This window comes from Trichoderma camerunense, assembly GCF_050948025.1.
Source record: "Trichoderma camerunense strain CBS 138272 chromosome Unknown V8C40scaffold_7, whole genome shotgun sequence".
Taxonomy (NCBI): Eukaryota; Fungi; Ascomycota; class Sordariomycetes; order Hypocreales; family Hypocreaceae; genus Trichoderma; species Trichoderma camerunense.
In genome coordinates, this window is record NW_028145363.1 from 605,403 (window position 1) to 631,320 (window position 25,918).

The 25,918-nt window shown below is 51.8% G+C and overlaps 11 protein-coding genes across 11 annotated transcripts; 2 read left to right on the forward strand and 9 right to left on the reverse strand.

Moving 5' to 3' along the window:
• Positions 1–23: 23 nt before the first annotated feature.
• V8C40DRAFT_242528 (proteasome regulatory particle lid subunit RPN7) lies at positions 24–1,975 on the reverse strand. The gene is made up of 3 exons (XM_083215239.1): positions 1,376–1,975; positions 484–1,292; positions 24–409 (listed from the first exon to the last, which is right to left on the reverse strand). The coding sequence occupies exons 1-3, from the start codon at positions 1,823–1,825 to the stop codon at positions 211–213; spliced, it is 1,458 nt and encodes a 485-aa protein (XP_083074144.1). The 5' UTR covers positions 1,826–1,975; the 3' UTR covers positions 24–210.
• A 211-nt stretch (positions 1,976–2,186) lies between these two features.
• On the forward strand, positions 2,187–4,188 carry V8C40DRAFT_242529 (2EXR domain-containing protein). Its single transcript, XM_083215240.1, has one exon. The coding sequence runs from the start codon at positions 2,614–2,616 to the stop codon at positions 3,787–3,789; it is 1,176 nt and encodes a 391-aa protein (XP_083074145.1). The 5' UTR covers positions 2,187–2,613; the 3' UTR covers positions 3,790–4,188.
• On the reverse strand, positions 4,039–5,148 carry V8C40DRAFT_286659 (phosphotransferase family protein; the record flags this gene model as incomplete). The annotated part of the gene is made up of 2 exons (XM_083222554.1): positions 4,039–4,642; positions 4,700–5,148. The coding sequence occupies 2 exons, from the start codon at positions 5,146–5,148 to the stop codon at positions 4,039–4,041; spliced, it is 1,053 nt and encodes a 350-aa protein (XP_083074146.1).
• Positions 5,149–6,007: 859 nt separating this feature from the next.
• On the forward strand, positions 6,008–7,195 carry V8C40DRAFT_264862 (zinc finger protein; the record flags this gene model as incomplete). Its single annotated transcript, XM_083219575.1, has 1 exon — positions 6,008–7,195. The coding sequence occupies one exon, from the start codon at positions 6,008–6,010 to the stop codon at positions 7,193–7,195; it is 1,188 nt and encodes a 395-aa protein (XP_083074147.1).
• A 1,001-nt stretch (positions 7,196–8,196) lies between these two features.
• On the reverse strand, positions 8,197–9,384 carry V8C40DRAFT_242530 (uncharacterized protein). The gene has a single exon (XM_083215241.1). The coding sequence runs from the start codon at positions 9,219–9,221 to the stop codon at positions 8,334–8,336; it is 888 nt and encodes a 295-aa protein (XP_083074148.1). The 5' UTR covers positions 9,222–9,384; the 3' UTR covers positions 8,197–8,333.
• An 11-nt stretch (positions 9,385–9,395) lies between these two features.
• On the reverse strand, positions 9,396–10,829 carry V8C40DRAFT_202629 (uncharacterized protein). Its single transcript, XM_083211999.1, has one exon. It carries the CDS (start codon positions 10,583–10,585, stop codon positions 9,782–9,784), a length of 804 nt encoding a protein of 267 aa, XP_083074149.1. The 5' UTR covers positions 10,586–10,829; the 3' UTR covers positions 9,396–9,781.
• V8C40DRAFT_286660 (uncharacterized protein) lies at positions 10,691–12,210 on the reverse strand (the record flags this gene model as incomplete). The annotated part of the gene is made up of 3 exons (XM_083222555.1): positions 10,691–11,121; positions 11,189–11,953; positions 12,022–12,210. 3 exons carry the CDS (start codon positions 12,208–12,210, stop codon positions 10,912–10,914), a joined length of 1,164 nt encoding a protein of 387 aa, XP_083074150.1. The 3' UTR covers positions 10,691–10,911.
• A 350-nt stretch (positions 12,211–12,560) lies between these two features.
• On the reverse strand, positions 12,561–15,115 carry V8C40DRAFT_242532 (copper fist DNA-binding domain-containing protein). Its single transcript, XM_083215242.1, has 2 exons — positions 14,541–15,115; positions 12,561–14,432 (listed from the first exon to the last, which is right to left on the reverse strand). Exons 1-2 carry the CDS (start codon positions 14,570–14,572, stop codon positions 12,914–12,916), a joined length of 1,551 nt encoding a protein of 516 aa, XP_083074151.1. The 5' UTR covers positions 14,573–15,115; the 3' UTR covers positions 12,561–12,913.
• A 1,362-nt stretch (positions 15,116–16,477) lies between these two features.
• On the reverse strand, positions 16,478–19,343 carry V8C40DRAFT_242534 (SWAP/Surp domain-containing protein). The gene has a single exon (XM_083215243.1). It carries the CDS (start codon positions 19,251–19,253, stop codon positions 16,830–16,832), a length of 2,424 nt encoding a protein of 807 aa, XP_083074152.1. The 5' UTR covers positions 19,254–19,343; the 3' UTR covers positions 16,478–16,829.
• A 196-nt stretch (positions 19,344–19,539) lies between these two features.
• Positions 19,540–21,317, reverse strand: V8C40DRAFT_242535 (FAD dependent oxidoreductase). Its single transcript, XM_083215244.1, has one exon. It carries the CDS (start codon positions 21,074–21,076, stop codon positions 19,688–19,690), a length of 1,389 nt encoding a protein of 462 aa, XP_083074153.1. The 5' UTR covers positions 21,077–21,317; the 3' UTR covers positions 19,540–19,687.
• A 589-nt stretch (positions 21,318–21,906) lies between these two features.
• On the reverse strand, positions 21,907–23,234 carry V8C40DRAFT_202680 (TATA-binding protein). Its single transcript, XM_083212000.1, has 4 exons — positions 22,788–23,234; positions 22,641–22,728; positions 22,165–22,579; positions 21,907–22,095 (listed from the first exon to the last, which is right to left on the reverse strand). The coding sequence occupies exons 1-4, from the start codon at positions 23,027–23,029 to the stop codon at positions 22,079–22,081; spliced, it is 762 nt and encodes a 253-aa protein (XP_083074154.1). The 5' UTR covers positions 23,030–23,234; the 3' UTR covers positions 21,907–22,078.
• Between the last annotated feature and the right edge of the window lie 2,684 nt (positions 23,235–25,918).

Sequence of the window (25,918 nt, forward strand, 5' to 3'; positions counted from 1 at the left end):
AAACATTTCACAGTATCAACTTAGCCCCTTGTTGTTTTTCAATTTATTCTTTGTGTCTTGTTTTATTTGTTTGTTTGCTTTATCTGTTGCATAACGCCTCTGTCTAAACGAGTACGATACAACTCATGGGCAACTTGCAGTTTTCCCCATGACGCAGCCTCTTTCTTCCTCTTTTCCCATCAAAGTCATTTCATTACTTCCATGCTACGCTCATGCTCTCTCGCTACCCCTTAGTCTGACAGCCTGGCCGTACTTTTGCAGCTTCGTAATCAACTGATCGCCCTGGCGAACGACGTCCTGGTACTGCTTGTTCTTGTCGTCGGGACGGTTGGTCTCAATGACGCCCTTGCCAGTGACGCGGTCAATGGTGCAAGGGATACGTCCAGCAGCGATGAATCGGGCAAGATCGCTACAACAAAACGTGTATTAGTAACATTCATCAACAAGTGTAAAAAAGTGCAGAAAGGTATTTGTTAAACTCACCGATCCAAAAAGTCGACCGTGACGCCAAAGTCGTTGGCCATGCTTTCTAATCCGACGACGCGGTAGCTCTGCAGCAGCTGCTGGTAGGCGCGGAGGCGCATCTCGCGGATGAACCAGCTCTTGTGCTCGTGCAGGTAACGATCATGATTGAGGAACTGCTCCTCGACGGAGGCGAGGGACTGGAAAAAGGTCTTGTAGTTGCCATTATACAAGCTGCTGACGAGCAGAGCGAGCGGGCTAAAGTCAATGGCCATCTCCGCCTCGGGCTGGTCGGTGCTGGTGCCCAGGGTCGTCAGGTTGACCGCCGTGGTGGCCGCCGCCTTGGGGAGCTTATCGCCCATGGAGTCGTCGGCGCCGGGGCCCGCACTCAGAGCGCCGCTGAGAGCCAGCAGCTTGTCCTCGCCGTCGCCCATGATGGCCTTGATCTCGGGGGCGTCGACGACCTTGGACTTGAAGTCGACTCGCTTGAGGGAGACGGAGCCCGTGAGGACCGAGTAGACGACGAGGTTGGAGTAGGTGCAGAGTTCGTAGCTGGTGAATGTGGAGAGGGAGTCGAGCAGCAGCGGCGCGGCTGTGTTGTATGCGCGGACGGTGATGAGGTGCAGGCCCTCGTAGGCCTTGAGGCGGTTGCGGCGGTCCCAGTCGCCACCCGTCTCGACGAGCGTCTTGGCTCGCTCGACCTGAGTCTTGACGAGGGGCTTGTCGCCGTAGAAGAGCCCCATGCGTATTATGGCCAGCACCAGGTCGATCTTGGTGCCCAGGATGCCCGTCTTTTCGAACAAGCTCTCAAACTCGGCAATTGCTTTGTCCTGCGTAGTATAACGTTAGCGTGAGCTCAGCTCAGCACGACAATACCCCAACTATGGGAGCATCATATGATATATAATCGCACCTTGTCGCCCACTCGAGCCCAAAAGTCGGCTCGCTTGCCCTTGGCCGCCATGACCTCTGTGTCACCGGCCTGTTCCTCAGCCTCGTCCTGCTCCTTCTGGAAATCGGCCAGCTCCTTGTCGTTGTCCTCCTTCAGCTTGTTGTATAGATCCTCGTCCCACGGCAGGTTGACGGCCCCCGTCGCAGCCTTGGTCGCCACCATGCTGGATTTCCGGCTGGGAGGCTTGCCGGGTGCTGAGGAGCTGCTCTCGCCCACAGCGTTCAGGATGCCCTCGATGGGGTGGGCCAGGTAGCGGTAGAAGGGCGCCATCTTGTCCTGGGCGATGGCGTCTTGCAGGGCCTTGACGGCGGCCAGCTGGGACTGTTTGGACGCATAGCCGTTTGTGAGGGTGAAGACGTGCTGGGACAGCGGCAGCAGAGGCCACTTGACGTACTGGGGATCTGCGCCCATGGTGACGGTGCCGGCAGCTGTATCGGAGGATGCTAGATGTTGGATTGAGGGTTCAAGCTGTCGGGGGAATCGAGTCGTCGAGGTCGAGAGGGAGAGTGGCTTTTGGTATGGTCGAGGACGAAGACGGATGACGGAGTTGGTGATGGTGTTTCTACCTTGTTCGAGCTCCCGCAAGGCCAGCACTAGGGCGCTTGAAGCCTAGTGAGCTGCTGGCCTGGGCGCAAGGCTTCAGCAGGACACGCACCACTGCAAGTACAGTACAGAAGCTGCTGTATGGATTACCTCATCTGCCCCTCAATCGAGATGAAGTGGCAGCGGCCTACCCTGGAGCCGGCACAAGAAAACCGGGGACAAGGTGTTCAGCTATTCACCTTGTCACCTACGGACGTTGTAGACTATCTTCAACTTCTGAATTGCTTCAATCTCCATCTCATGGCGCAGATTCAGTAAAGATACCGAGCTTTACCTTCACATGACCAATTCGTGGGTAATCAGCATCTACCTTTAGCTCCTCTGCCTCCATGCAAGGCGCTTCGCTATTCAGTCTCACTGCCGCATCCCTGTCCACCGGTCAGCTTCTTACATACATTCCCTTGCCATTCAATTGGCCCAGAAGTACTCGTATATCAATTCAGACTTGTACGATATCTCTTTTGACCTGACCTGATCCTTGTCCGCCATGTTTGCCGCCTAGTCGTCTCCAATATCTGTCCTTGTTATCGGTTACACCCATCTACTCCATATGCTATTTCGTCCCTATATATACGAGAGCCCACTCCGCACTACACATGCCATCATCTGTCCCCTCGACAACATCAAAACCAACAGTCACCATGGTCAAATTCTCTCAACTCCCCTATGAACTTCGTGAAAAGATATGGCTGGATACCATAGAACCTCGCCTCGTCGGTCTCATTCCCTGTCTAGTCAGCAAAGGCCGATGGAGTGTGAAAAGCACAGCTCGTCCTCCCGTGGCCCTTCAAGTTAACGCAGAGTCTCGCCGTATCGTGAGCAAATACTACAAAATCCTGGAAACTCACACCCTTGCAACTCACCCCATCAGATACGCTGGGGGATATCCCGTTGCTCTGGATGTATCGCCGCACATCTTATTCAACTTTGACATCGATACTCTTCACTTTGCCGATACGGCGCCTCCCGATAAACCTCTGCCAGATGCCGAGGCGAGGACAAAGCCGAAGATTCCCACAAATGCCCTGGATCTTCTTATCCTCAAAGAGTCCTTGGACGCATTTCAAGGGCCTGGCTTCAGGCTAATGCTCAACGCGTATGAGCGCCTCCAGGACTGGCCTTATCTCCTCGAGGCAAAGGACGTCAGCCGTGATTCCATTCGCAGCGGAGATCCGACGCTGCTCAACTGGACTCACATCCATTACGTGCGCTTGGACTTTAACATCTTTCTGTCGGATCTCGCCATCTGGTGGGGGTTCATGCATCCGTTTGTCTTGTGGATGCAGCAGGCCGTAAGGCACGTCGAAGACCCGGAAGACCCAATAAGGAGCTACGATCTCGTCATGGTCAACGGCCGAGGTGACAAGCGGAAGCTGCAGAAAACATTCCGTCTCGCACTTCGTCCAGAGAAGGAAGCCGATGCAGCGTATCAATCGCTGTCTCCTATTGAGCGGCTGGAGCAGTACGGTGCCGTGGTCTTCGACGAGGTACTGCCTACGCCTGAAGGCAAGGCCATTCTCTTCGAAGTTGTCGATCCTCTCATTGGAGGCGAGGCCATTGCCAAATGGAAGCAGTTCTCTATAGATCAGAGGGCTAGGCCATCGCCTCATCTCACTGTTCTTCCGAGAACGACGCCTTTTGGGGCGGACGTGGCAGTGTTGTTCCATATGGCCAAAGGGAGACGGGGACTGGCTCACGGTGCGATGTCTCCTGTCCATGGTCTGTGCCTTGCAGACTATGGAAGAGATGGTGGCTTCCGCGACAGGACTTAATATATATACCCTTTTTTCATCTACTACTATTATGACAGCTTTTGGACACATTTAGGCATGCAAGGAGCGGGTTATTTGGTTTACATGTGAGGTTGAGGATGAGCTGAGGCTCTCTTGACTCTTCATTTTAATGACTGTTACGATACAAACTCGAAAGAACAACTATCTAGATAATTGAATATTCTCTGGGCAACATATTCATTCTATCATGTTTCCGCCAGGATCGAGAATAGTCGAAATCCTAGCGTCTCAGTCAAGATCCTCGAACCGGGTTGCTGGATTGATCAGGAATCCATCCAGAGACAGCATGTTATAGCGCCCGTCCTCATCGTCACGAATAGGGACGGCAGGAGACTCATTTGCAAGCCGTCTGGTGAAGCCATGAGAAAGTAGTAAACCAATGATCCTCGCTAGCTTGATAGCTTGTATCTCGCCCTTTGTCAAGCCTCCCACCTCCTGTGTGAAGATGTCCCAAAATGTATCCTGTAAATCGGCGTAATCTTGATAACGTGTCCAGCCTTGCCGATAATCGAGCTTGCCTGTAAAGGATTGCAGAGAATCAAGATTTAGGCCAAACGGGCAGATTTCAGCTTCTGCCCAGTCAATGACGCCAACCAAATGACATGATGTCTCGTCAACCATGATGTTGCAGGTGCTAAAGTCTTGGTGTAGAAGCACCATTGGTAAGGACATAACATCGTCCATCGACCTGATGCAATGCTCGATAATGGCATGGAATCGGTTTGGCAAGGCAGACAGCAAAAGTTGTAGCTCTTTCGTATATTCCCGGCCAAGTTGGTCTCGATACGCAGAGCCAACTTTCTGGGGGTTATTCCACGAGATCGCAAAGAAACTGTAGGCCGTCAGCTAAATGACATCCTTATAAACGTCTTACGTGAGTTTTACCAACCGTGCTATATCAACCATAAAGGTCTTGCGCCAGGTAACCTTTTCTTCCGAGTTGTCAGGAAGATCATGTGCCAAGAGGAAGTCTAAGTGGGTGATACCCTGTATACGACGCATCACGTATACATAAAGAGGCTCTTTTCCTTCGACATCATCTCCAATTTCACCTTCGAACGAAACCTCCGGCGCCAGGGCTCCGTATATCTTGCTCGCCAGTGCGGTGGTCTCGGGCTTGAGCTTCAGGGACTTGAGCCGGAATTGGACGACATATTCAAGGTCAGGTCCAGCATAGACTGAGTAGCTACAATTGCCCTGCCCTTCGACAGGAATGACGTTGCCTCCGATGAGTTCCTTTGCTCGATCATCACATGCAGAACGAGCAACCGACGTCTTGGTCGCAAAGAAGTCGGCAATCGCTTCGTCACTGTCGTATTCTGAATATGAGATGGACATGGTGCAATGAATTGTTAAAGTCACGCGTAATGGGACAGTAGAGCTGAGATATGAGCGAAGATTAAGTTTCTGGAAAATGAAGAGGGCATCACAACATCTGTTTGCTTGTCCGTGCCCCAGGCTGACAAACATGCGGTACGTCCAAGCTCCCATCTCCGGCCATGTGACTTGGCCTTGTTGTTCATCAAGTCGGTTTGTATCTTGGTTTAAAATTTTTGTATAGTCCTATCCCCATCTCCCTCTGTGTGGTCAAGATATCACGGTTAAGCTTGTTCTCATCGCCTCGCCGACGAGATGCCCACTCTCTTGCTGAGAGACAATCGACATAGCGTAGTAAAATAATAGTTCATGTGGCAAAGGCAAACAGGAGGACGAGTATCTTGAACAAAGTATATAAATTGAGGATGTTTATTAAAGTTCGGCGTCTTAGTTCCATATTGTCCCATCCTAATGATTGATCTCCCCAGACAGCTAGCAGAACAGACTGTCCCATGTCCCCCCTGAAGCCTAGATGCAGTAGACGTAGTAGACGTAGTAGACGCAGTAGACGCAGTAGACGCAGTAGACGTAGTAGGTGTAGTAGATGTAGTAAATGTACTTTATTATATGCTATGGAGGCTTTTACGAAGGTTGCTCCAAGTGCCAGCCAAAGACACTTTAACTCAGATTTGCTTATATAGTGTTCAAAGTATAAGATACACATCCGTATAGCCTTTGCACATTATAAACAAATCGGAATCTACCGCTCTCTTGCGTAGACTATATAAACCATTGTTATTGTGCTCTCCCCCCAAAACACAAATCTGATTTCAACAACATTCTTCAATCTCCATACACAGTGACTACAGCTCCGTATACAATGGCTCTAAACAACAAGCCCCTCACCAGTACAAACGGCTGCCCTGCATTGCCGTTACTTGCGAATGACAAAGATATGCCAGTTGACCTCAGTCTGGTCTCTCTATTGGAGGGCTTTGATGAGGTTTCGTCAACAACCGGCCCGGACCCCTGCAGTCTCGGCCCCAAAGATCCAGAACTTCGCCGGTTACTTTCCCTTAAGATGTCTTATGCACCCCGAGAAGTCCAGCCTACAGAGAATTCTTGCACAAAGATTGGCGCCGGTGCTTGTGGCGCTATTCTTGCACAAGAGAAGAGTTGCTCTGTTATCAAATTAGCCAAGAACGATCAGACGGCCCTCTGGAATGACTTCAACATGCACAATTTGATCGAAAGACATTTTCAAGACTGGGAGTTTACAGAAGTCAGAATCCCACGCTGCTATTACTTCTCCCCAAAAGAAAACAACCTCTATTTCAAGAACCGACCAGATGTTGTCCAGGCGGCTCAAGATTTGTGCCATCTACCTACCAGCGTCCTCGTCACACAGAGGATCCCTCCGTTACCTGAACGTGCTCGAATCTTACTGATCGACAAGTATTGCGCGCCACGGATCAAAGAAGCCGCACTTACAGATGCGTCGAACGAAGAGTGCTTGGTGAGAGTATACCTCGGTTCACTAGAAGGCAAAAGCTCAAGACTCTTCTTCTCCTTGCGAAACTTCAAGCTGCATCTCAACCAGATGGTGGACCTCCAATTAGACATCAAGATGATGGCCGGCAGAATAGGCGTAGCTATGGCTCTTATGCACTGGGCGGCTGAGACTGACGCTCGCGATGTCGAATTTGTGCTCAGCAGTGATCCGATGAGACCATCACTCACAATGAGAAGCACAGAACTCTGGGTCTTGGATTTCAACCAAGTCCAGCTAATTACGATGGATGAAGCCGGGGTAGCAAAGGCCGTTGATGCGGCTAGGGTTAATGATCCGTATCTTCCAAAGCCTCTCGGAGACTCCCAAATCGAGAAGCAGGCCTGGAATGCGTTTACTGGTAATTACATCAGGGCGGCTGACATTATCCTTGAAAACAAGGGTCAAAAGCAACTGTTGAGGTTGCCAAGAATGTTTATTCGAGGGCTTATTGAGATACAGGAATTAAAGAAGAGGGCGAAGGAGCTAGAGGAAGAGGAAGGGGATATACCATCTTGAGGATAGACAATAGAGTAATAGAGTAATGTCTAAGCGAATAGTATGTTAATAAATAATATATATCTACTACATCTACTATATCTACTATACCTACTATACCTACTATATCTACTATATCTACTATATCTACTATATCTACTATATCTACTATATCTACTATATCTACTATATCTACTATATCTACTATATCTACTATACTATACCTACTACATCTTGTATACCTACTATATCTACTATATCTACATCCTCGCGTTCATATACTGCGACGTCAGGGGCAGTACTATTCACTCCCACTGGGTGGAACTTACCCCAGGATATAGCTCAGCTCAGGCTCGTGCTGACGCCAGGTTGCGCTGGGATATGGCAGAATGCAGACAGGTTACCACACATAATACGACCATGGTTGCGTACTGGGCCCGTTGCCGACTTGTCCACTGGATCAAGGATCGACAGCCAAGCACTCAGCACTCAGCAACTCACTTGTGGACGACCAAGCGTGGAGGTCCCTCGAACAGAGAACCAATCCATGCTGGAGGAATTTCGGACGTGTTGTATGGCCGTTGAGCATCTAACAGCCTTCTTGGTGAAATTCCGAACTGTCCACACTAAGCGTGCTAACCGTACTTAGGGAAAAGTAGATATAGTAAGACCCCGGTCCAACCTTTCGTGTCCGCAAAGTTTGAGGACTTTCTGTTGCTGAGGCACATCCTGAGGATCCCTGCCCCGTCAAAATCCCATCGGAGCGTAGGCATGATCGAAGTCACGAACCGCATATTCCAGGTCACCTTGAACAAGACCGTTAGTCAACCAACTGACTGGGACCTCAGTCTGGGAACCACTGCAAAAAGCCTGAACTGTCGAATCGTACCCTCCCTGGGCTACTCACCGCACGAATTGCTCTACGGGGTGAGACCGCAGACGGAACTGGGCGCTGAATTCCCTGGTAGATATAGTATCTACCTAATACTTCGTCCATCACATCTACTAGGCACAGATAGATATCTATTATTGTAGATTCTTTTATTTGTTCTGATTACATGTCTCATCACTATTCATCAAGTCAACAGCTACATCTTCAACCGATATACTCCATCCATCATTTCCCCAACTCACCCTCACCCCTAAATAACGTCTTCCTTTACCCTTGCAAAGAATACCCAACATCACCACTCTCACTCCCCAACTTCACCAACCTCTCCCTCATCCCCTCCGCCCTCCTCCTCTCCCCCTCCTCCTCCAGCCCCGAGAAATCCACACCATCAACCCATCCTCCAACCCCATGCTGCAACACGTTCCTCGCCCGTAACTTGCTCCCCCCAACATGTCCCACCGACCCATGCAGCGTCACCCTCTCCTTCTTCGAATCATACACCCCCCGATGCAAAATATTGTTATTGTAGAACGCAATATCGCCCGCCTCCAGCTTCACAACAATCTGCTCCGGAAGCTCCTTTTCAAAAGGCCCAGCATTCCGCTCAACATCCGTCCTCGCCCTCCGATGCGACCCCGGCACCAAAACAAGCGACTCATCCTCCCACAGCGCAAAATTATACTGCGCGTGAAACGCCGGCCTACCAAGCCTCTCCATCTCCTCCTCAGCCGACGCCTCCGCCGAAATGTCGTCCCGATGCCACCTTAGCTCAAAGTCTTTATCCGGCCTCACCAGCATGTTAAACAGCTCCATCACCAGCTCCTCATCCTCACACTGCAGCAACTCCCTCACAATGCTCAGAATCTCCTCGGAGAAATACAGCGCCGTAAACGTCTCGTGGCCGGGCATCGAAGGCTTCATCAGGTGCTGCACGCCCCAGATGCCCTTTTCCATCGCTTCCTCGTGGTTCCACGGCGGGAACTGTTTGCCTACGGTCCTCACGTGAGGCCATTGGCCGCTGCGGGCGAGCTGCTCTGCTTTAAGGCTGGCGGTGCGGAGGGCCTCGAGTTTCGAGGGGGAGACGATGGATTTGATGACGACGAAGCCGTCGCGCTGGAGATTGGCCAGGTGGGAAGATGTAGTTTGCGCAGGCATGATGTATGTGGTTGTGACTTTGAGTTGCTGGCGGTTTTCTTTCTTTATTTCTAGTTTCTGTAGATATGAGTAGAGAGGGACGCCCGGATATATCTTAGAAAAAGGTGGAATATCTGCTCCGTACACATGAGATGTATTGTGCCTTATATCATGGGAATGCGGGGCTGGCTAAATCCTTCTACCGTGATCAAAAGTCGATTTTTATACGCAGCCCCTCAAGATTCACATGCATTTCCACGACTAGTCTGTTCTATATTCACAACTAAACTCCATTTCCTTCTCCAGCTTTCAGCCACGGCGGCACAGCCTGTAGATCAACATCCCAAAAGAGCCCCGATCCAAACCGAACCGAGGCCACCGAATATCGGTTCGATATACTCCGTAGCGATCGAGTAAAAAACCAGGGCAAACGTACGATCCTTTCCTTCTATTCTCTCGCATTACACACAGTTAAATCGTAGTGGTTCGCTATTTCAAACTCCATAGTTCTGCTCTAAAATAAGTCAAATGCAACGTACCATCCCACCCACCCCCCATCTTTTAATGCCCATCCTTCACATTCACACACTCTCCGGCCACCGCACAATAAATCCCTTAACCGTCTTCTGCACATCCAAATCGCCCGGGTCGTTTTCAAAGAGCGGCTTCTCCAGCTTCTTCTCCAAAACCTGCTCCACCTCGAACCCTGCCTCGCGCGCCACATCGAAAAAGCCCATGTCCAAGTCCTTCTTCCACGGCCTGTACGAGGTGAAGAATACGTAGGCTGCGCTATCTCGCGAAACCTTCATCGTCTCCCTAATCGTCTTGACCAAGGCGCCATGTTCTGAGTGTCGGAAGAGTAGATCCGCAAGAATCAAAACATCGAAGTTTTCTGCGGCTGCTGAATTTGAGCCTTCTTCGTCAGATGAAAGACGGGCAATGAGAGGCACCGGATCTCCACCCCAGACAAACCCAGCTGCATCAATCGCCTTTGCAATGTGGCCCTTTGGCTCTGTGGTCTCATCACACTCATCAATGTTCTTCTGCATGTTCATGACGAGATCCGGATCAGGGAAATCAGTCATGACAACCTTTTTTGCTCCAAGAATACCGGCCACAAGTGAAGGAAGTCCGGATGCAGCTCCGAGCTCCAGGACAGTCTTGCCTCGTACCCGTGCAGGATCCTCCTCAAAGTAGTCCGATATGATCTTTGCGCCGTTCCATAAATGATGTGCCTCCGTAGGGCTGGAGCCAACCAAGTTCAAAACAACCTCCTTGCCGCTTCCCATGGTGAAAATTTGCTTCGTTGGTGGAGGGGTAGAGGGGTAGTAGTCTTCGGGATCGTCCATCAGGCCCCCCGTGCCATAGTCGTCGCCCTCTTCCATGATGAAATGTGATTAGGGAAATTTGCGTATTGCTGAAAGAATAATCAACAGAGTCGGCTTGTCAAGGCTCAAAATAACAAGCAACTAAACAGCCGACTGTATGTCAATTATCAGCTGTTGTGGTGCGAAGAGCCGAGAAATTTCGCTTTGCCGAATGGTCTGGTAATTCGTGCTCCTATCCAAAATATAATTCAAGAGACCGGGTCTGTGATGTCACAACTAATAAATCAGACGTGTTGTGATCTAGCAATCTCCAACTTTGATGAGTCCAAGTCGCATCTCTCAATTTTTTGGTGTTGGTGGGGTGAGTTTTGCAAGCGCCGCCCTCACAGTGTGAGATCCAGCCCAAAGACTGACAGCCACCTCTTTTGATAGTTCAACGGTCGTGAAATCGCGAGCATCAACGGGGTATCCAGAAGTCGTCCTCGTTTGTTCATAACCATGACAAGCCACAGCCATGATTGGAGCTGAGGATGTAGAGGAGCATACATCTTCAATCCCAGGTCGTTATAGACAGACAGACGAGGAACCGGCGCCTTCGATACGCTGCATCCATCTTCAAGGCCCAAACCGCTGTCTGGCCAACTCTCTCAGCATACTCACCGTCTCATCCTCCCTCTCCTGCCACGCCCTCCTCTTCTCCGCAATCTCCTCTCTCCTCGCCCTCTCCATCTCTTCCCGTCGAATCTCCCTCTCCGATTTGCGCCGCTGTTCCTTCTCCTTTGCCTTCTTATACTCTTCCAGGCTGTCGCCTCCTCCCATCAGCTCGCTGTCACGCACTTCTCCGCCAGGGCTCTTTTCTCGAAATGACCGCATCTTCTCATTGACTTCCTGCCGCTTCTCCAGCTTGCGCTCGCGGGTGCCCGCCTCGGCACGAGGGACTAGCTCTTCAAGACGCTCCTTTTGCAGCTTCCGGTCAGCTTTGCGGGCGGCGCGTAATTCTTCCCGATCAGCCTCTCTAGATTCCGCGGCAAGCTCATCGCGTACAGCAAGATCATCCTTGGTCGGAATCCCAACGCCAGCTCGACGGCTACCAGCTGATGCGCCTGGAAGCACAGGGCCGTAGTCTTCGTCCTCGTCTTCGTCCTCGTCTTCGTCCTCGCTCCCGGAGCTGTCACGATGCCGAACTTCTCGTTCCCGTGGTGCATCTTGCGGTTCTGGCTGTCTCTTGGGTAATGGATCCCGCTCAAGGATACGCTGGAACATGTCGGGATCGTACCACCCCTCAGCCAGCTCCCCACGATTCCACTTTCCCACGAAGCTCTTCCACCGACCTCGAACCTCCCGATCATCCATATCCTCGATGTACCGCTGCTTCTGCAAGCTTAGGTACTCGCCAAAGAGCGCCTCAAACGCCTCAAGGTCATCCTTTGAAATTTGGCGAGCCCCATATGGCAGCGCTACTGCCACTTGGCTCGTCTGTTTGCTTGCACGACTCGACGAGCCATGATGCCCATCGGATGAGCGTGGCCTTCGAGGCTCCCTCTCCCTGTCTCTCCTCCTGGGCGACCTTCTCCTGCGCTCCCCCGAATGTCTTTGCGGGCTTCCATCTGGTGACTGAGATCTATTGTCGCGGTGGCGCCGTGAGCCTCCTTCCTGATGCGAATGGCGATGACGCGATTCATGTCCGTCGCGTGTCGAAATCCTGGAAGACTGAGGCATGTTGATTATTCCGTACACTATGTGAGCATAAAATGAGGCACTGCGCCCAATAGGATGCTGACGAGACTCTCAAAAAAGAAGCAAATAGTCCGGATGACCAATCTCAGCTCGTGTCGTAATTATAGCAAATCTGAAAAGCAAGAGTGGTAGTGAGGCTTAGCTAGGTATTGAATGTCTTAGCTCTGAAGCTGAGCCAAAGCGTGAGAACTTTCCTAGCAAAGTAGCACAGTGCGCCCCACAGTCCCCGGCATGTCATGCTTTTCCTCTAGTGGCTGTTAGTCCCCTGGCATTGTCAAAGGATATGGATTCAACTCTCGTCTTCTGTTTGAAGATGTTCATACTTTATTCACATAGGCAGACATTCATATATCCTCAAAGATATAGTGTATAGATGCGAGGGCAAGAGATGCGAATTGTAAATTTTGACCCACGTTGGCTACCTAACGACAGAAATACTAGACTGCAATTCAGTTCCAAACACTCCCTTTCTAATGTTTATAACATGGTGGGTATCTATCATTAGGAGCAAGCAAAACAAATATTGCGTGTATTCCTGGGCCGCCTCGATTGGATTCGTGGTTCATATAACGCTTCCAAAAAACTTCAGTATTGGGCTCATGGCTAATATCATACCATTGCCCCTTTTATCATTGTTCCCCTTTCTTATCACAGTCCAAGTTCAACGCCTTCGAAATCAGCCGAAGCGGAACTATTGTGTATGGCACAGCCGATACACTGGCAATCATCCCCACAGGGACAGCTGGCCATTTCTCCTTCACATGAGTCGCCGAAGGGGTAGCTGACAAAGAAAAAGTCATTCGCCGACAAGATTGGCTCCTCGCCAAGGCTTGAGTTGGCGTCTGAAGGCGTCTGCGCCATTGTCGGCGATTTGGTTCCTTCCACCTTAGCCATGATGGGCGTCGAAGCGCCATTCGGCGAGTGGTTAGCGGGCGAGACCGCCTCGTAGTTGCCATTGGGAATGCTCTGAGCACTTTCAGAATGCCTGTGACGCTTATACGCATCCTCTCCCATGCTAATGGCAGACCGTATGTAATTCTGCGTCGGTTGGTTGTACGGGTGTGTAGCACAGCCTACACACTGGCACGAGTCTCCGCAGTCGCACTGGTGGCCTGTCCATGAATCCGCCTCCAAGCCATTGGACTGAGACAACTGCAACGGGCCGGCCGCATTATATGGCATAGCCTGGATATTCGCCATTGGTTGGGGAATATTCATCATCACCAACTGCCTATACTGATCAGGTTGAAGAGGTTGAAGATAAGAGCCGTAATGTGGTGGGTATGCGAATATAGTGGGTTGAACCATGTAAGGATACACGGCATTTGGCATGCCAATCGGGACATTAAACTGCGGCATCATCAGGCCGTTAACCTGGTTGGGCATGTGTTCGTGTGGCTTGATCTCGGGCTTTTCCGCTCCAGATGAGCAACAGCTTCCAGGCTCGCTCTTAATGATAGGTTTCCCGTTTGGCATGGGCGTCTGCTGTTCATCTGCTTGGGTAGCTGTCGATTTCCCACTCCCGCAGCAACTTCCGGCTGCCGGGGGGGCAGTTTGTCCATTCGTGACGTGAGCGTGGCCATTCGACGCCGCCGATTTGGATGCAGTGTGGTCGGCGATGGGATTCGCTGATGCTACTTCCTGGTATGGAGGAAATATAGCTGGGCCAGGGTTGAAAGCGTTACCATTCGGGACAAAGCCCATTATGCCATGGCCGATAGGTATTGTGGGTATGCTGCCATTGGGTGATTGTGGAGACCTCGATTCAGGGGATGATAGAATGTTCAGCTGGCTCGCATCTATTCTCTCCAGGCTTGCAGCGTCGATAGGTTTCCTGCCCGAGGCAGTCTTGGAGTTTGTTTTCTGCACGCGGTACGCTGGTTTTGTTGCGGATCCTTTCGTGGATGGGCTTGGAGGCGTGACCAATCCGTTGGACGTCTCTGGACTCTCCTGGTCTCCCGCCTTGCGGCCAGGCGCCTTTTCTGAAGTGCCACAGCGGCATTTCTGTTTCTTGGGGAAGGCAGCCGTAACGGCAGCACAGCCGCAGAGCTGCGACGAGGGATGCGGACACGAACTGAGCGGCCGGCCAGGCTTGCGCACGGGGACCATGAGCCGCTCAGAGGCGTGTGTGCATTTGGTGGAGCGATGGCCTCGGATGCACGGCTCACTGCACAATGACGGTTAGTCGCAATGAAAGTCGAGCAGAGAGGACAATGACGCAGAGGCTCTGCTCATCAAGGTTACAAAGTGGAAGAGAAAAAACAAAAGCACATACCAGGCCATCTTCTGCCCGTTTATCAGAGGCATGGCGAGATACGGGGTGTGGTTCTGCGCTGAGGATCGTCGGATTTTAAAACAGCTGCGCGCCTGAGCCAATGCCAAGTGCAGCGATGCGCCTCAGTCGAAAAAATTCTGTGTATCGCAAACAGCGCGCTTCAGCGCTTCAGCGCTTCAAGTTAGGCGAGGAGCAGTCGTAGACGCAAAAAAATCACAGCGACATCGAAGGTTGAATTGGCCTGTTGATCGTGTAATGATGAATCAGCCCGTCGGAAATAGTTCCCCCCCAAATATGTCGTGATGGCAGAGGCCGCTGAATAACGATAGACCCCCCGGCGGGAGTCAGCGAATGGCGGGGAGAAAATGGCCAAAAAAACGTTCGATTTCGACCAAGTGCCGTCGAGTAAAAAATAGCCGTCGACGTTTCGATCAAGAATGCGAGTCCGTAGCAACCAAGGCTCGGAATTTCAGAGCAATTGTATCCAGCAATCCTCTCATGCAGTCGATTTCCTGCCCTGATGGCGTTCGCACACGCCAAAGTCGTTTGAAGTCGCAAAAACGAAGGATGAAAAGGGTAAAAGTTTAAGTGCAAAACGACAATGAAGCGACAAAGGGACATAGCCTTCTGTGGCTTGCGCATCTGGAACCGCTGACTCTGCACTCATTTCCCCAGGCAGCGTGCGGGGGGCCTTCATCGCCTTCCCAGGGGCTTCTTTAGCGGCTAGCCTCAGTGATTACAGCAGGTGCATCTGCTGCAGCTTCAGTGGCCTGCATGCGCTAACCAGGGGCCGCAAGGGTGCTTGGTGAAACGCCGTGCGTCAAACGAAACATTTTCTGTTGCCTTTGTCTTGATCCGCCTTGACCCTTCCGCTTGAGCATCGATATTGCAACTACAGTTAGACTACTGTTTACTGCGCACCGGAAAATGGAGAGCATCTAGGAAGCCATCGTCGTCATGGAGGGTCCTTGGGACGAAGTGAGAACATGAGGCTATCGGTTACCCGCTCCTCAATACCCGGTACCCGCCGAAGCAGACACACTCCAGGGCTATTGATGTTTAATTCATCAATGAATGGATCTTTTCGGAGAGTTATGTACAAGCAAGTATGTAGCGAATGGATCAGCCCCCAGTCAAACGTCATTGCATCCATTCAAATGATATCAACTGCGCTCTTGTACTTAGGCGCAGCAACAGCACAGAAACGTATAATCTCAACCACAGCATCTCCAATGCATCCGTCAAGTAGTCGGGTAAATTGCCTTTCCCATCCACGGCATCAAATCAATAATCCAGTCCGTCTTCCCTCCTTAGCCGGCCCCAATCCACACCGCAAACCCGCCCCATTCACGCCGCTCCCGAAATCCCGAAAGCACCGGAGCCGTGCGACTCCAAAATCGGAAAAGCAAGGGCGAAGAAACCGACAAACCTTTCCAGTACTGACCCAAAGAAACATATGCAACGATTTAGCATCTCGCCAATCTCGCAAAAGCATCTTCATCCAACGCACAAGCAGCAAGTCCAAGGTTATTTTTATCTTTTGTCATTCTCCACTGGGCCAAATCGCCCAGAAAAGCAGCCTTGAAATGTTCGCCCGTGCCCGCACATAAGTTGAGCAAGTTTCTATTGGCTGTCTCTAGGCCCGCGTTGACACTCACTTCTCACACGCTCCGAGAAGGGTCGGCCTATCTCATGCTCCTTTTGTGCCTTTCCCTACCAATTCTTCTCCAACTATCTAATAGCCGCGCGCATGCTTCCCGCTGTTAGTGAGGGCGCACAGCTGTATGTGATTATCAATGTTGTCTAATAGCCAGCTGCCCGACTGGGACAAGCAATCAGTCAGTGCGGCCGTCGTGCCTTGATCCTGATCCTAACTCCGGCTGTCATAATCAACTGAACATGTATCTTCTGTGACTCTTGTTCTTTTCTGTGCTAGATTTTTTTGCTCTTATTGGTTACCAATGTCCATTTGTGGCTTGAATGCTATTCACCTGGGCGAATTCGAATACCCAAAAAGCTCCATATATGGGGTCCCCCAAGGCATCGGGTATCTAATAGGCAATAGTACCCAGGTATACATAAGTAGGCTATCTATTTTAATTAAAAAATCATTCATCATACGGCCTAGAGAGGCTGTAGCTCTTGTACAAGGCGCTTGAAACAATATCCCATTATACCCTTCCTGTACGCCACGGTGCCTCCGTTCGGGCCCTGTTATCCGTAGATTATCTCAAAATCATGCAACTCCCGGTTCATCATCTGCCATAAGTTCCGTCTACCGCCTTCAAACTAGTTGCCGTCCGAATTGTCCGAGTCAGCAAACATATCGGCCGCTCGCATTCGTCTTCTAGGCTGGCCTCGACCTGCAGAGTGCGACTCCGCTTGAGGGTCTGCCTCCACATCATTCGATGTATCCGCAGCCTTTGCATCATCAGCGCCTTGTTGTTCAGCCTCGTTACTTTTACCAAGATCAGCCACGTCTTCATCGTCGTCTTCATCGTCGTCTTCATCCATAGGTTCTCCGATTACGTCGTCGTCGTCATCCTCAATCGGTTCTCCATCCAAGTCTTCATCTGCAAGAGGTTCGCCATCAACGTCATCTTCTTCGATAGGCTCGCCTACTGCCTCCTCCTCGTCCTCTTCTTCCTTCTTTTCCTCCTGCTGCTGCTGCTGCGCCGTCACGTCGGCATCACCAATAACAACAGGCTCAGACGTTGTGGGGGCGGTCTGGTTGGCTTCGACGACCTTCCATTTCCCCTTCTTGATGGAGTCATCAACCTTTCCTTGCGCCTTGAGAGTTGGTGGATTTTCAAATGCGCTCACAAATAGTGCATGACTTTCTACCGGAAAGACGCACCATCCTTCCCATAGGTTTAGCACAAGGGTGACGCTTCGCTTCCATTTCTCTGCACGTAGTCGACCCCAGCCCAACTTTTCAGCCATCATGCCTAGGCGTTCAAACACCTTCCTGGAGCGCATGGCTGTTTCGAGAAGTTGTCGATAGCGCCATGCATGGCGTACACTGCTGGTAGAGGATGATGACAGAATATCGCTAACCACATACAAGCCAACTAGAGTAGCCGCGCTTGCGTCTGTGTTTTCACTTGCAGCAGCAGTGCCTTCCTCGGTGCCTGCTGTTTGCTGCTCTCCTTTGCCTTCTTTCTTCGTATCTTGGTTGGTGACCGCCAATGATAGAGGCCGTTCAATGTTGGAGACGACCAAGTCGACAACTTCGTCAGCACCGCGGCTAACATGGGTAATGGCAAAAGCCGTTACTCGCGCAATATCTCCCTTGCGAACCTTTGCAATCGTCGTGGGTAGGCGGGATAAAAGATGAACTAGCTTGGCTTTTTCTAGTGGATTGAGAAACGTCTTCTCCTCTTCGCCAGTCGGGCCGCCGTCACGGTTTGCGTCTCCGTCAAAGTCTTCGTCCTCTGAAGAATCGTACTCCCCGTCTGAAACGAACTCATCTAGCCTGGTGGTGTACTCGAAGCGAAGACCCGTTTCCGGTGTTTTCCATGCATGGCCTCCGTCAAAAAGCGGGACATATTTGCCCTTTTTCTGCTGTAAATGTGAGCCAGTAATGACTCCCCAAAGCGTCCATCGATACCAAACGCCGCCCTGGCTCCTTGCATCCCATAGCCAAGCCCATCTTTCCTCTCTCTGAACTGATGCACGGGACATGAGTAGAGCCTCAAAGTCCGGGCCATGTTCAAGGACACCTTCAATCACCTTGTTGATGAGTCTAATCATTCGAATATCCTGAGGTGGCTTGACAGGCACATATAACAGTCCAGTCCGATTTACACCCCCTTGTCCGCCAGAGTATGAAGTCGGTGGGGCAAATCCCCGGTGAAATCCATGGCGTGAATGATCGTTGTGCCCAGCTCCAGACTCTTGGTCTACTGACTTTGCTCCAAAAGGTTGAGATGCGGAGCCAGAAGAACCCAGTCCTGATAGCGTAGCGTTGCTAACGGCAGAGGAAAGATGGCGATGGAGGGATAGATAATAGCCGTAGCCCATATATCGGTTCTGTAATGAGCTTACTGCAGCATCCATATCCGTCGCAGGAGTCTCTTTAGACAGGGTCACGATGGCAACCGTGCATTTCCTCTCAGATCCTCCAGGCCCGGCTGGAGGTTGAATTTTGACATTCTCGACCGTCAGGTTTGCGGGTAATAACGATTTGATCGTGGCGGGGGAGATTCCTGGTGGCAGATTGGACAGCCGCAGAGTCGGCCTCGCTATAGCCTTCTCCTCGGCGCGGTCGACCATCTCTTCATCGTCGCTCTTGTCCTCGAATTTCAACGTTGCTCTGCCCTCTGATTCTTTAGAAAAGTCATTAAAAGACCGTTTCTTTCCAAACGGCATAGGCGGCATCCCCAAACTCCCTGGGCCGCTCTTCATCCCCGACGACGTGCCAAAGTGTCGCCGCGATGCGCCGCTGGGCCCCGAGGGCGGCGGCAGTCCACCAAAGTTGCCAAACCCAGGGCGCTGATTCCGCTGCGCCGACGCGCTGTGCTCTGCATGGTCATCATCGTCGTGATCAAAACTCTTGATAAAGTCTTCGTATACGGCAGCGGTTTCTGCAGCCTCGCGCTTACGCTTGGCTTCAGCCTCGGCCTTTTGCTTCTCGAATACGGATTGCTTGGCGGGTTTTTGGAATTTGGATTCCAACCGAAGTGGATCGGCGGGGTCTTTGGAGGATGACATCGCGCGTAGAGGTTGTGAGAGGTCGGAGGAAACTGGAAAGTTGCTAGGCCATCATCATATGGGAATCATGGATGTCTGTGGTTGTGCTGAGCTTGAGCTTAGCAGTAGCAACACAAAAGTCATAGCGCCATCGACCAAGCACCGAAGCATATGCATGCATTTATCAGTTAAAGTCACATCGTTAATAGCATCAGTCTCGATAGTGGCATATTGCTGCCTTGGCTGATAGGAAAGAGCAAAGCCCGTAAACCACAGCCATTCACAAAAATTGAAACAGCACAAATTATTTTTTTCCACCTTCAACATTTTTCATATTACTGCCTACACCAAGTATCTACCAATCTTCACTGACAGACGACTCATCCGACCCTGGTCATCAATACCGAAATGCTACCAGCCCGGACATGCCGGACGAGATGACGGCATGTCTTGCCTCATCTCCCCGATAGTTCCTCTTGCAATATCAACCCTGGACTCCCTCCCCTGCTCCCGTCCATCGTCACCAGCCCCTTGAACTTCCCACCAATTTCTCGGCCTGCATCTGCTGCTGCCTCCTTCTTCCACTTCCACTTCTCTCCGAGCTTGCCTCCATTCCCTGCCATACAGTCCACCAGCTTGTCTCCAAGGACGGGCAAGAACTTATACGCGTGCCCGCTGTCACCTGTCGCAACAAACAGCCCTTCCCAGCCCGGATGCCAGTCCGCCAGGAAGCTGCCGTCGCTCGTGTCGGAATACCAGCACAATCTCGTTTGCTTCCATGGCCGGCTGTCCAGCCCTTTAACGGGTGACATGTCCCTCATGGCTTGGCGCAGCGCCTGGTCTGCGTCTGGCGGCAGTGAGGTAGCATTCCTGCTCCCATCCCGTTGTGTCAGTGGTCTCGACACCACAATGGGCTTGCGTTCCTCGGAGGGCGAGGCAGGCAGGGCTGTCTCAACAAGCACTGGGTTGAGGTATCCAAAACAGTGTCGCGCAATCTTCAAGACGCGCGACTGTGGCGGAATGATAAACAAGCCAGTGCTGAGATTCAGTGCCACGGGCTGCTTCGCCAGGACCTCAAGCTCTTCCTCTGAGATGTCGATGTAGCCCAAAGGCTGGGCTGTGGCCTCTACTCGTCCTCTCAGGTCAATCAAGCTGCCCGTCCAAGCACCTGCAGCAACAAATACCACTTCCGCCGTTAGGACTTTGGAATCGCTCAATCGTGCGCCAACAACTCTCTTGCCCTTGGTAATGAGTTCCTCCGCTCGTCCATCCACAAAGTTGACCCTGCCTGTGGCCTTGACACGGTTGTACATCCATCTCATGCCCTCGCCGGCATTCGCCCATCCGGAAAGCTCATTGACATATCCCCAATCGCCGGGATGGCCATCAACGCCCAAGGCGTGCTGCAAAGCTGCGGGTGTTTCCAGACGTCGAATTTTATGGGCCTGTCCGCTCTCATTGGCGATGCGTGTTGCGTTTTCACAACTGGACTTGGTATAGCCCATACCTGACATCTTGGGCTCCGTCGACTCATTTGCCGCAAGAAGCAGGCCAGACTCGGTATATCGTCCCTGACCACCAAGCTCATCATCGCCTTGCTTGCGCCACTCCTCCTGTGCAAAAGCTGCCAACTCGGCATAGTCCGGGTCGGCATAGTCAGCTCGGATGATTCTTGACGAATCTACGCTGGCAGAGTCTCCCGGTGGGAAGGATGCCCCACGCACATCGTCCACGACGGTGATTACCGTTTTATCAAAAGTCGACCTTTTGGTGAGCGCCCAGGCGGTAGAGAGGCCAAATACTCCCGAGCCGATGATGAGGATGGATTGAGGAGAGTGACTCATTTTTGAGATCGCCCTGGGATTTCAAACTTGTCTTGGCCAAAACGAATGTCATGCGCACAGAGATTTGGACTTCTCGGATATTTATTCTTTATTTACGACTGCCGCATGCTATCGGTTCTCTGCCATTACTCAGAGGATCTACAGGTCCAACTCCAAGGAGGGGTGTCAATTCTCGGGAGGGGCATCCGATGTTCGGGCAACTATCGGCTTACCGAGCCCGCACACACACAAAGACCCCCCACAAAACTTGGCATGCCGTGAGGAGAGAGAATTACGTAGAATCACATCGACACACAAACGCAGGTGAGATCAGGCGATATACGACGGTTTGAGGACAGAATCAAGCATTCTTGTGATAATGCTAACTGCAAAAGACCAGTCATGGCTAGACTTTTGTAACAGCTACGCCCTGTTACAAGGACCAAAAGGGCGTAAACTAATCATATCTTGTCCCCCAAAGGGCGTAAGATGTCCTCATAATTTGTTCAGCTCCACAACCACATGTCACGGAGCTGCAGCTTCCTCACAGCACCAATCAGCCACTCCATCTTGGCTGCTCTCCCACTTCACCAGCAACATTCCTTCGATCCACTTTCAACTTGACCTTTCCCCCTCGAAAGCATTAAAAAGGCCGCGAAAGACTGGCATAGCAGTCTGAAGGCGGCCACGAGCAATCTATGTTGTGTCGCGGGATGGGTAGTCTTTGTTCTTTTTGCCGTGAACCAGATCCATCGTAAGAAAAAAACGCAATAGAACCTCTTCCTGGCCTTCCCCCCTTTGCCAACGCCAATGCAATGCAAGCAGAAATCAAATGGTACAGGCGGAGCCCAACAAGACACCCGATTGTGGCCTACCGAGGTCTTGGGGCGAACGACGTCCTATGAAGTAGTCGTGGTATCATGACCGTAATGGTCTAGTCATATACGTCGGTTTTTAAAAGGAGTAGTAATTCGATACTGGTACACGAGATGAAACATCTCTGACCATGCCCATGAGGTGCATTTAGACTTTCCGGAAATCTAGAGCATGTGGCGTTAGTATTGCACAGTCTAAAAAAAGCAGAATGTAGTTGTAAATGGTAGACAAACCTTGAAGCACAGGGTAGATCATTTCAAAAGCTTGGTAAATCTCCTCTCTCACTTTGGCACCCGTCAAGACAATCTTGCCGGAGACGAAAATGAGCAGCACAATCTTGGGCTTGATCATACGGTAAATCAGACCAGGGAACAGTTCAGGCTCGTAAGAGCTGAAGTTGTGATGGCGAGAGGCAAGACCTTCGAGACGAATAGGGAACTTGATATCGCAAGAGCCGACAATGTTCTGGATCTTGAAATCCGTAAACTTGGCGTTGAAGCCGAGCTTTTGGATGATACGCGCATATTTTCGAGAGGCCAGCTTAGAATCGTCCTCGGACTTGGCACCAGTCACGACCATCTTGCCGGAAGCGAAGATGAGGGCTGTTGTCTTGGGTTCGCGGATACGCATGATGACGGCAGCGAAACGCTGTATGCTGTTAGCACCCTTATGCCTCCACGAGAATATTAGTGGGCCGCCATGTATTCACCTTTGGGTTGTACTCGGCGTTTCGTGCGTGCAGGGCAATCGTCTTCAAGTCCAATCGGCAGTCGAGATTCACGGTTGCCACGATGTTCCTTTGATTGCGAGATAAGTCTCAAGGAGCAGAACCAAAGTCACTCAAGTGTATACATACTGCAGAGTGGGTGTGATACCACTGGGACCCTGAGAGGCTGCAGGCGTGGCAGCGGGAGTTGCAGGAGTCACCCCGTTCCCATTTGCAGCCTGCTGACCGTTGGGAGCCATTCGCTGACTGCCATCGGGGTTGGTGGACGGTGGTGTTAACTCGTTAGAGGCACCGGGGAACGACAGCGAGCCAGGAGCGGTAAAAGCCTTTGCCTGCGCGGCATTGGCCGGATGCGTTTGAATGCCCTCCATGATCGCGACTAGAGATCAGAAAGTTTGCGGCGATGCTGCAACCCTAAACTGAGCAGGTCTATGCAGGAGATGATGTTAGCCACTTGCATATCCTGAAGACTATTGGTGCATCGAGGCAACCCAACAGATGAAAAAGAGAAAAAAAGCAAGTGGTGATGTAGCTGCTGACAGGCACGAAAAGCAGAGCTCTGCGCTGCACAGGCTGAAAGCGAGATGAAAGAAAGATGAAGTTGGATGAAGGGAGGCGAAGTCGCGGTTTTGTTGCTGTGGCTGCTGCAGCGCCAGCTGGCAGACACGTGTTGTGTTTTGCCACAGCAGGGCGGTGCAGTGAATGAGGGAATGGAGGGAGAAAAAAAACACACAACACAAGAGTTGTGGCCACCTACCTAAATGCGGGAGATGAACAAGTGAATGTCTCCCCTACAGAATGCTGCTCAAGCAGATATTTTTTTGGAGTCCTTGCGAATGCCGGGCGCAAACAGCAAGGTGGGTAGAATAGGTGAGAACGAAGGTCGGGCCTTGGAAAAAAAGCGTTGGTCCAACAACCGAGACTCGGATCGTCTCGTCTTCACTTTCAAGCAATTTTTTTGGAGGTTATTTCTTTTTTAATTGCGTTCTACAGAACGAGGCAACGACTCGAAGGGCGACGACGACGGGCAGTACTTTGTATCGCTTTGAAGTCTTCGTCGGCGATCAACAAGATCGATTGCACCCGTGGGATTAGGGAGCGACGGCGTTAAGGAACGTGTTCCAGTTCTCTGTTATTGCCTGGTCGCAGGACGTCGACACCGTGCGACCTAAACGGAGCAGACTCGCTTATTCTGCTCGTTGATTTTCCTGACGCTTTTTTAGAATTAAGGGAGAGGCTGTTCAAGGAACGTTGACGTCCGATGAAGAAGAGAGCGTGGATAGTAGGAAAAAAAAGGTGGCAAGCGAAGCCTTTGAGGATATGTGGGGCGTGACGTCGTTGGAGGGGGGAAAATATTAATGAGAGGGCCGAACGTATGTGGGAGGTACGCAGGGCCGCCGGTCGGGACTTCCTCGCAAGAACGAGGAAACAGCGGATGGGGAAGGGCTGGGTACTTATAATTCTCGCTCCGGAAGGCCCAGGCAGGGCTCCCAGGCAACAACACCACCTGTGGCGTCGCCTCTGGCAGACCCGAGCTCAGCTTAGCGTATGCACTAGGCCCCAGTGCGGCCAATCACAGGCCCGCACCGCCGTGCTTTTTATCTCCTTTGCCCACCACGGCTCACAAGGCCCCCTGAAGTATCGCGGTATCATGCAGAACCTCGCGGTACCAGCGCTGTGGCACCAGGATAACGGGGGGTGACGAGGGCGAGACAAAGGTGGGCAGGGGGGGCAGCTGGCGGTCACGGTGTCTGCTGCCAGGGCTTTTGAGGCCCAGCAAACGCACTTCTTCCAACCCGACCACTGCTTCATTTCACTTGCACTCTTTCTTCCTCTTTCTTCTTCCTTCGGCCTGCATCTCGACGTGCAGCTTTTCTTTTTTGCTGGTCTTTTGTTCGTCGTCCCTTACTGTACTGTGTGTGTTGCATGCAGTCGATGGGCAGCGCAGGCCCCTTTGCCACTCAACCATGCGTGCAGCTGCGATGCCATGCTCGCTGCCGTCCGCGGAAGCGACAGAGAGCGTACGATAAAAAGCGAACCGTCTCGGACCCGTCAATCTCCTCTGGTCTCTCTAGCACCGCTCACTGCCTCCCTCTTCCACGACAAAAAACGACAGCGCACATCGTCTCGGATGGCGAATACTGGACTGGACTGGTCCCGATGGGGTGACGGGGAAATTCGCTTGACTCTGTTTTCCGTGTCCGAGTTTCCAGCCAGTTCTGTTGCTGGGGCGAGCGACGGTCAATCAGCCCCAGGCAAGTCGACGGGGCTGGTAGTGGACCCGGGTTGGTCGCGTCGCGCCCATTCGCCCCCCCTTTTCTGAGCTTTACCCACCAACCACTCCCTGAAATTGCGTCTTCGCCGCCCCCCTCACCCACTGAACCACGTCCTTTCAGCGGCCACACCACAACAAGTTACTGCCTTGGAACAACACGAGCTTTGAAACACGCACCTTTGCCCCTGTTGCGTGGCCGGCCAAGATAAGCGACATGTGCTCACAGCTACAAACAGCCTGCGTCTCAGCATCGTCTCATGTCCGGCGGCAGCCAGACGAGGGCATTTGTGCTCTTGTGTCTGTGTCTGGGATGGAACCTGGAAGCGATTACGAGTCGCGTCGTACGGCCGCACACAGCAGAATTTTCTATGGTTCTGGTGGGCAAAGTCCGCTTGGGAGGAGGCAAAAATGGCACAAGGCGGCATCCTGGCGTTAGTGAGTCATTGCCTGTGAGCCAACCATGGGCCTTGAGCCGCATCCACCCAGCAATCTTGCTGTTTGCGGCCTTGTGAGTGGCTCCGGCGCCAAGTACTGGGTACCAGCTCGGCTGCCCGCTTGACGCGCCTCTCTGTCACCGTAACCTGTGTCTGCCCAATGGACTGGACGCGACAACGGGCTTCTCGACGCATGCACGAGTACAAGACCCATGAGGAGCCCTGTTGATATTTTTTGCTCATTTTCCCATCGTCTCTTCTCACTTTTTTCCATTTCAATGTGGATAAGCGAGTGCGAGTTGCAGCTGATGGCCGTGTTCCGACAGCGTTGCGCCGTCCCTTCGTAGCCTGTTGCACCGGCGCAATCGCGGAAGTTTTGGATCGTTGTCACTGCTACAAGGCCTGCGCGGCCCAAGTACCCCGTTAACAATTTTCCAACCCAGTGACCCCCAGCTGCTCAGCACGTTACACTTTGGTCCCTAGCGCCGCATCGCTGCCAGAACTGGATACTTTGGCCGCCTTTGGGTCCAGAAAAAATTTGCTTTCTCGCC

What these genes read in the sequence shown, in the direction of transcription:
- V8C40DRAFT_242528 (XM_083215239.1), bottom strand. Translation starts at nt 1,825, where the DNA reads ATGGGCGCAGATCCCCAGTACGTCAAGTGGCCTCTGCTGCCGCTGTCC. An exon ending in GGGCTCGAGTGGGCGACAAG is followed by an intron (nt 1,293 to 1,375) that starts GTGCGATTATAT and finishes TATACTACGCAG; the next exon opens with GACAAAGCAATTGCCGAGTT. An exon ending in ACGGTCGACTTTTTGGATCG is followed by an intron (nt 410 to 483) that starts GTGAGTTTAACA and finishes GTTTTGTTGTAG; the next exon opens with CGATCTTGCCCGATTCATCG.
- V8C40DRAFT_242529 (XM_083215240.1), top strand. Translation starts at nt 2,614, where the DNA reads ATGCCATCATCTGTCCCCTCGACAACATCAAAACCAACAGTCACCATG.
- V8C40DRAFT_242530 (XM_083215241.1), bottom strand. Translation starts at nt 9,221, where the DNA reads ATGCCTGCGCAAACTACATCTTCCCACCTGGCCAATCTCCAGCGCGAC.
- V8C40DRAFT_202629 (XM_083211999.1), bottom strand. Translation starts at nt 10,585, where the DNA reads ATGGAAGAGGGCGACGACTATGGCACGGGGGGCCTGATGGACGATCCC.
- V8C40DRAFT_242532 (XM_083215242.1), bottom strand. Translation starts at nt 14,572, where the DNA reads ATGCCTCTGATAAACGGGCAGAAGATGGCCTG. An exon ending in AACGGGCAGAAGATGGCCTG is followed by an intron (nt 14,433 to 14,540) that starts GTATGTGCTTTT and finishes GTCATTGTGCAG; the next exon opens with TGAGCCGTGCATCCGAGGCC.
- V8C40DRAFT_242534 (XM_083215243.1), bottom strand. Translation starts at nt 19,253, where the DNA reads ATGTCATCCTCCAAAGACCCCGCCGATCCACTTCGGTTGGAATCCAAA.
- V8C40DRAFT_242535 (XM_083215244.1), bottom strand. Translation starts at nt 21,076, where the DNA reads ATGAGTCACTCTCCTCAATCCATCCTCATCATCGGCTCGGGAGTATTT.
- V8C40DRAFT_202680 (XM_083212000.1), bottom strand. Translation starts at nt 23,029, where the DNA reads ATGGAGGGCATTCAAACGCATCCGGCCAATGCCGCGCAGGCAAAGGCT. An exon ending in GGTATCACACCCACTCTGCA is followed by an intron (nt 22,729 to 22,787) that starts GTATGTATACAC and finishes TCGCAATCAAAG; the next exon opens with GAACATCGTGGCAACCGTGA. An exon ending in ACGCCGAGTACAACCCAAAG is followed by an intron (nt 22,580 to 22,640) that starts GTGAATACATGG and finishes AACAGCATACAG; the next exon opens with CGTTTCGCTGCCGTCATCAT.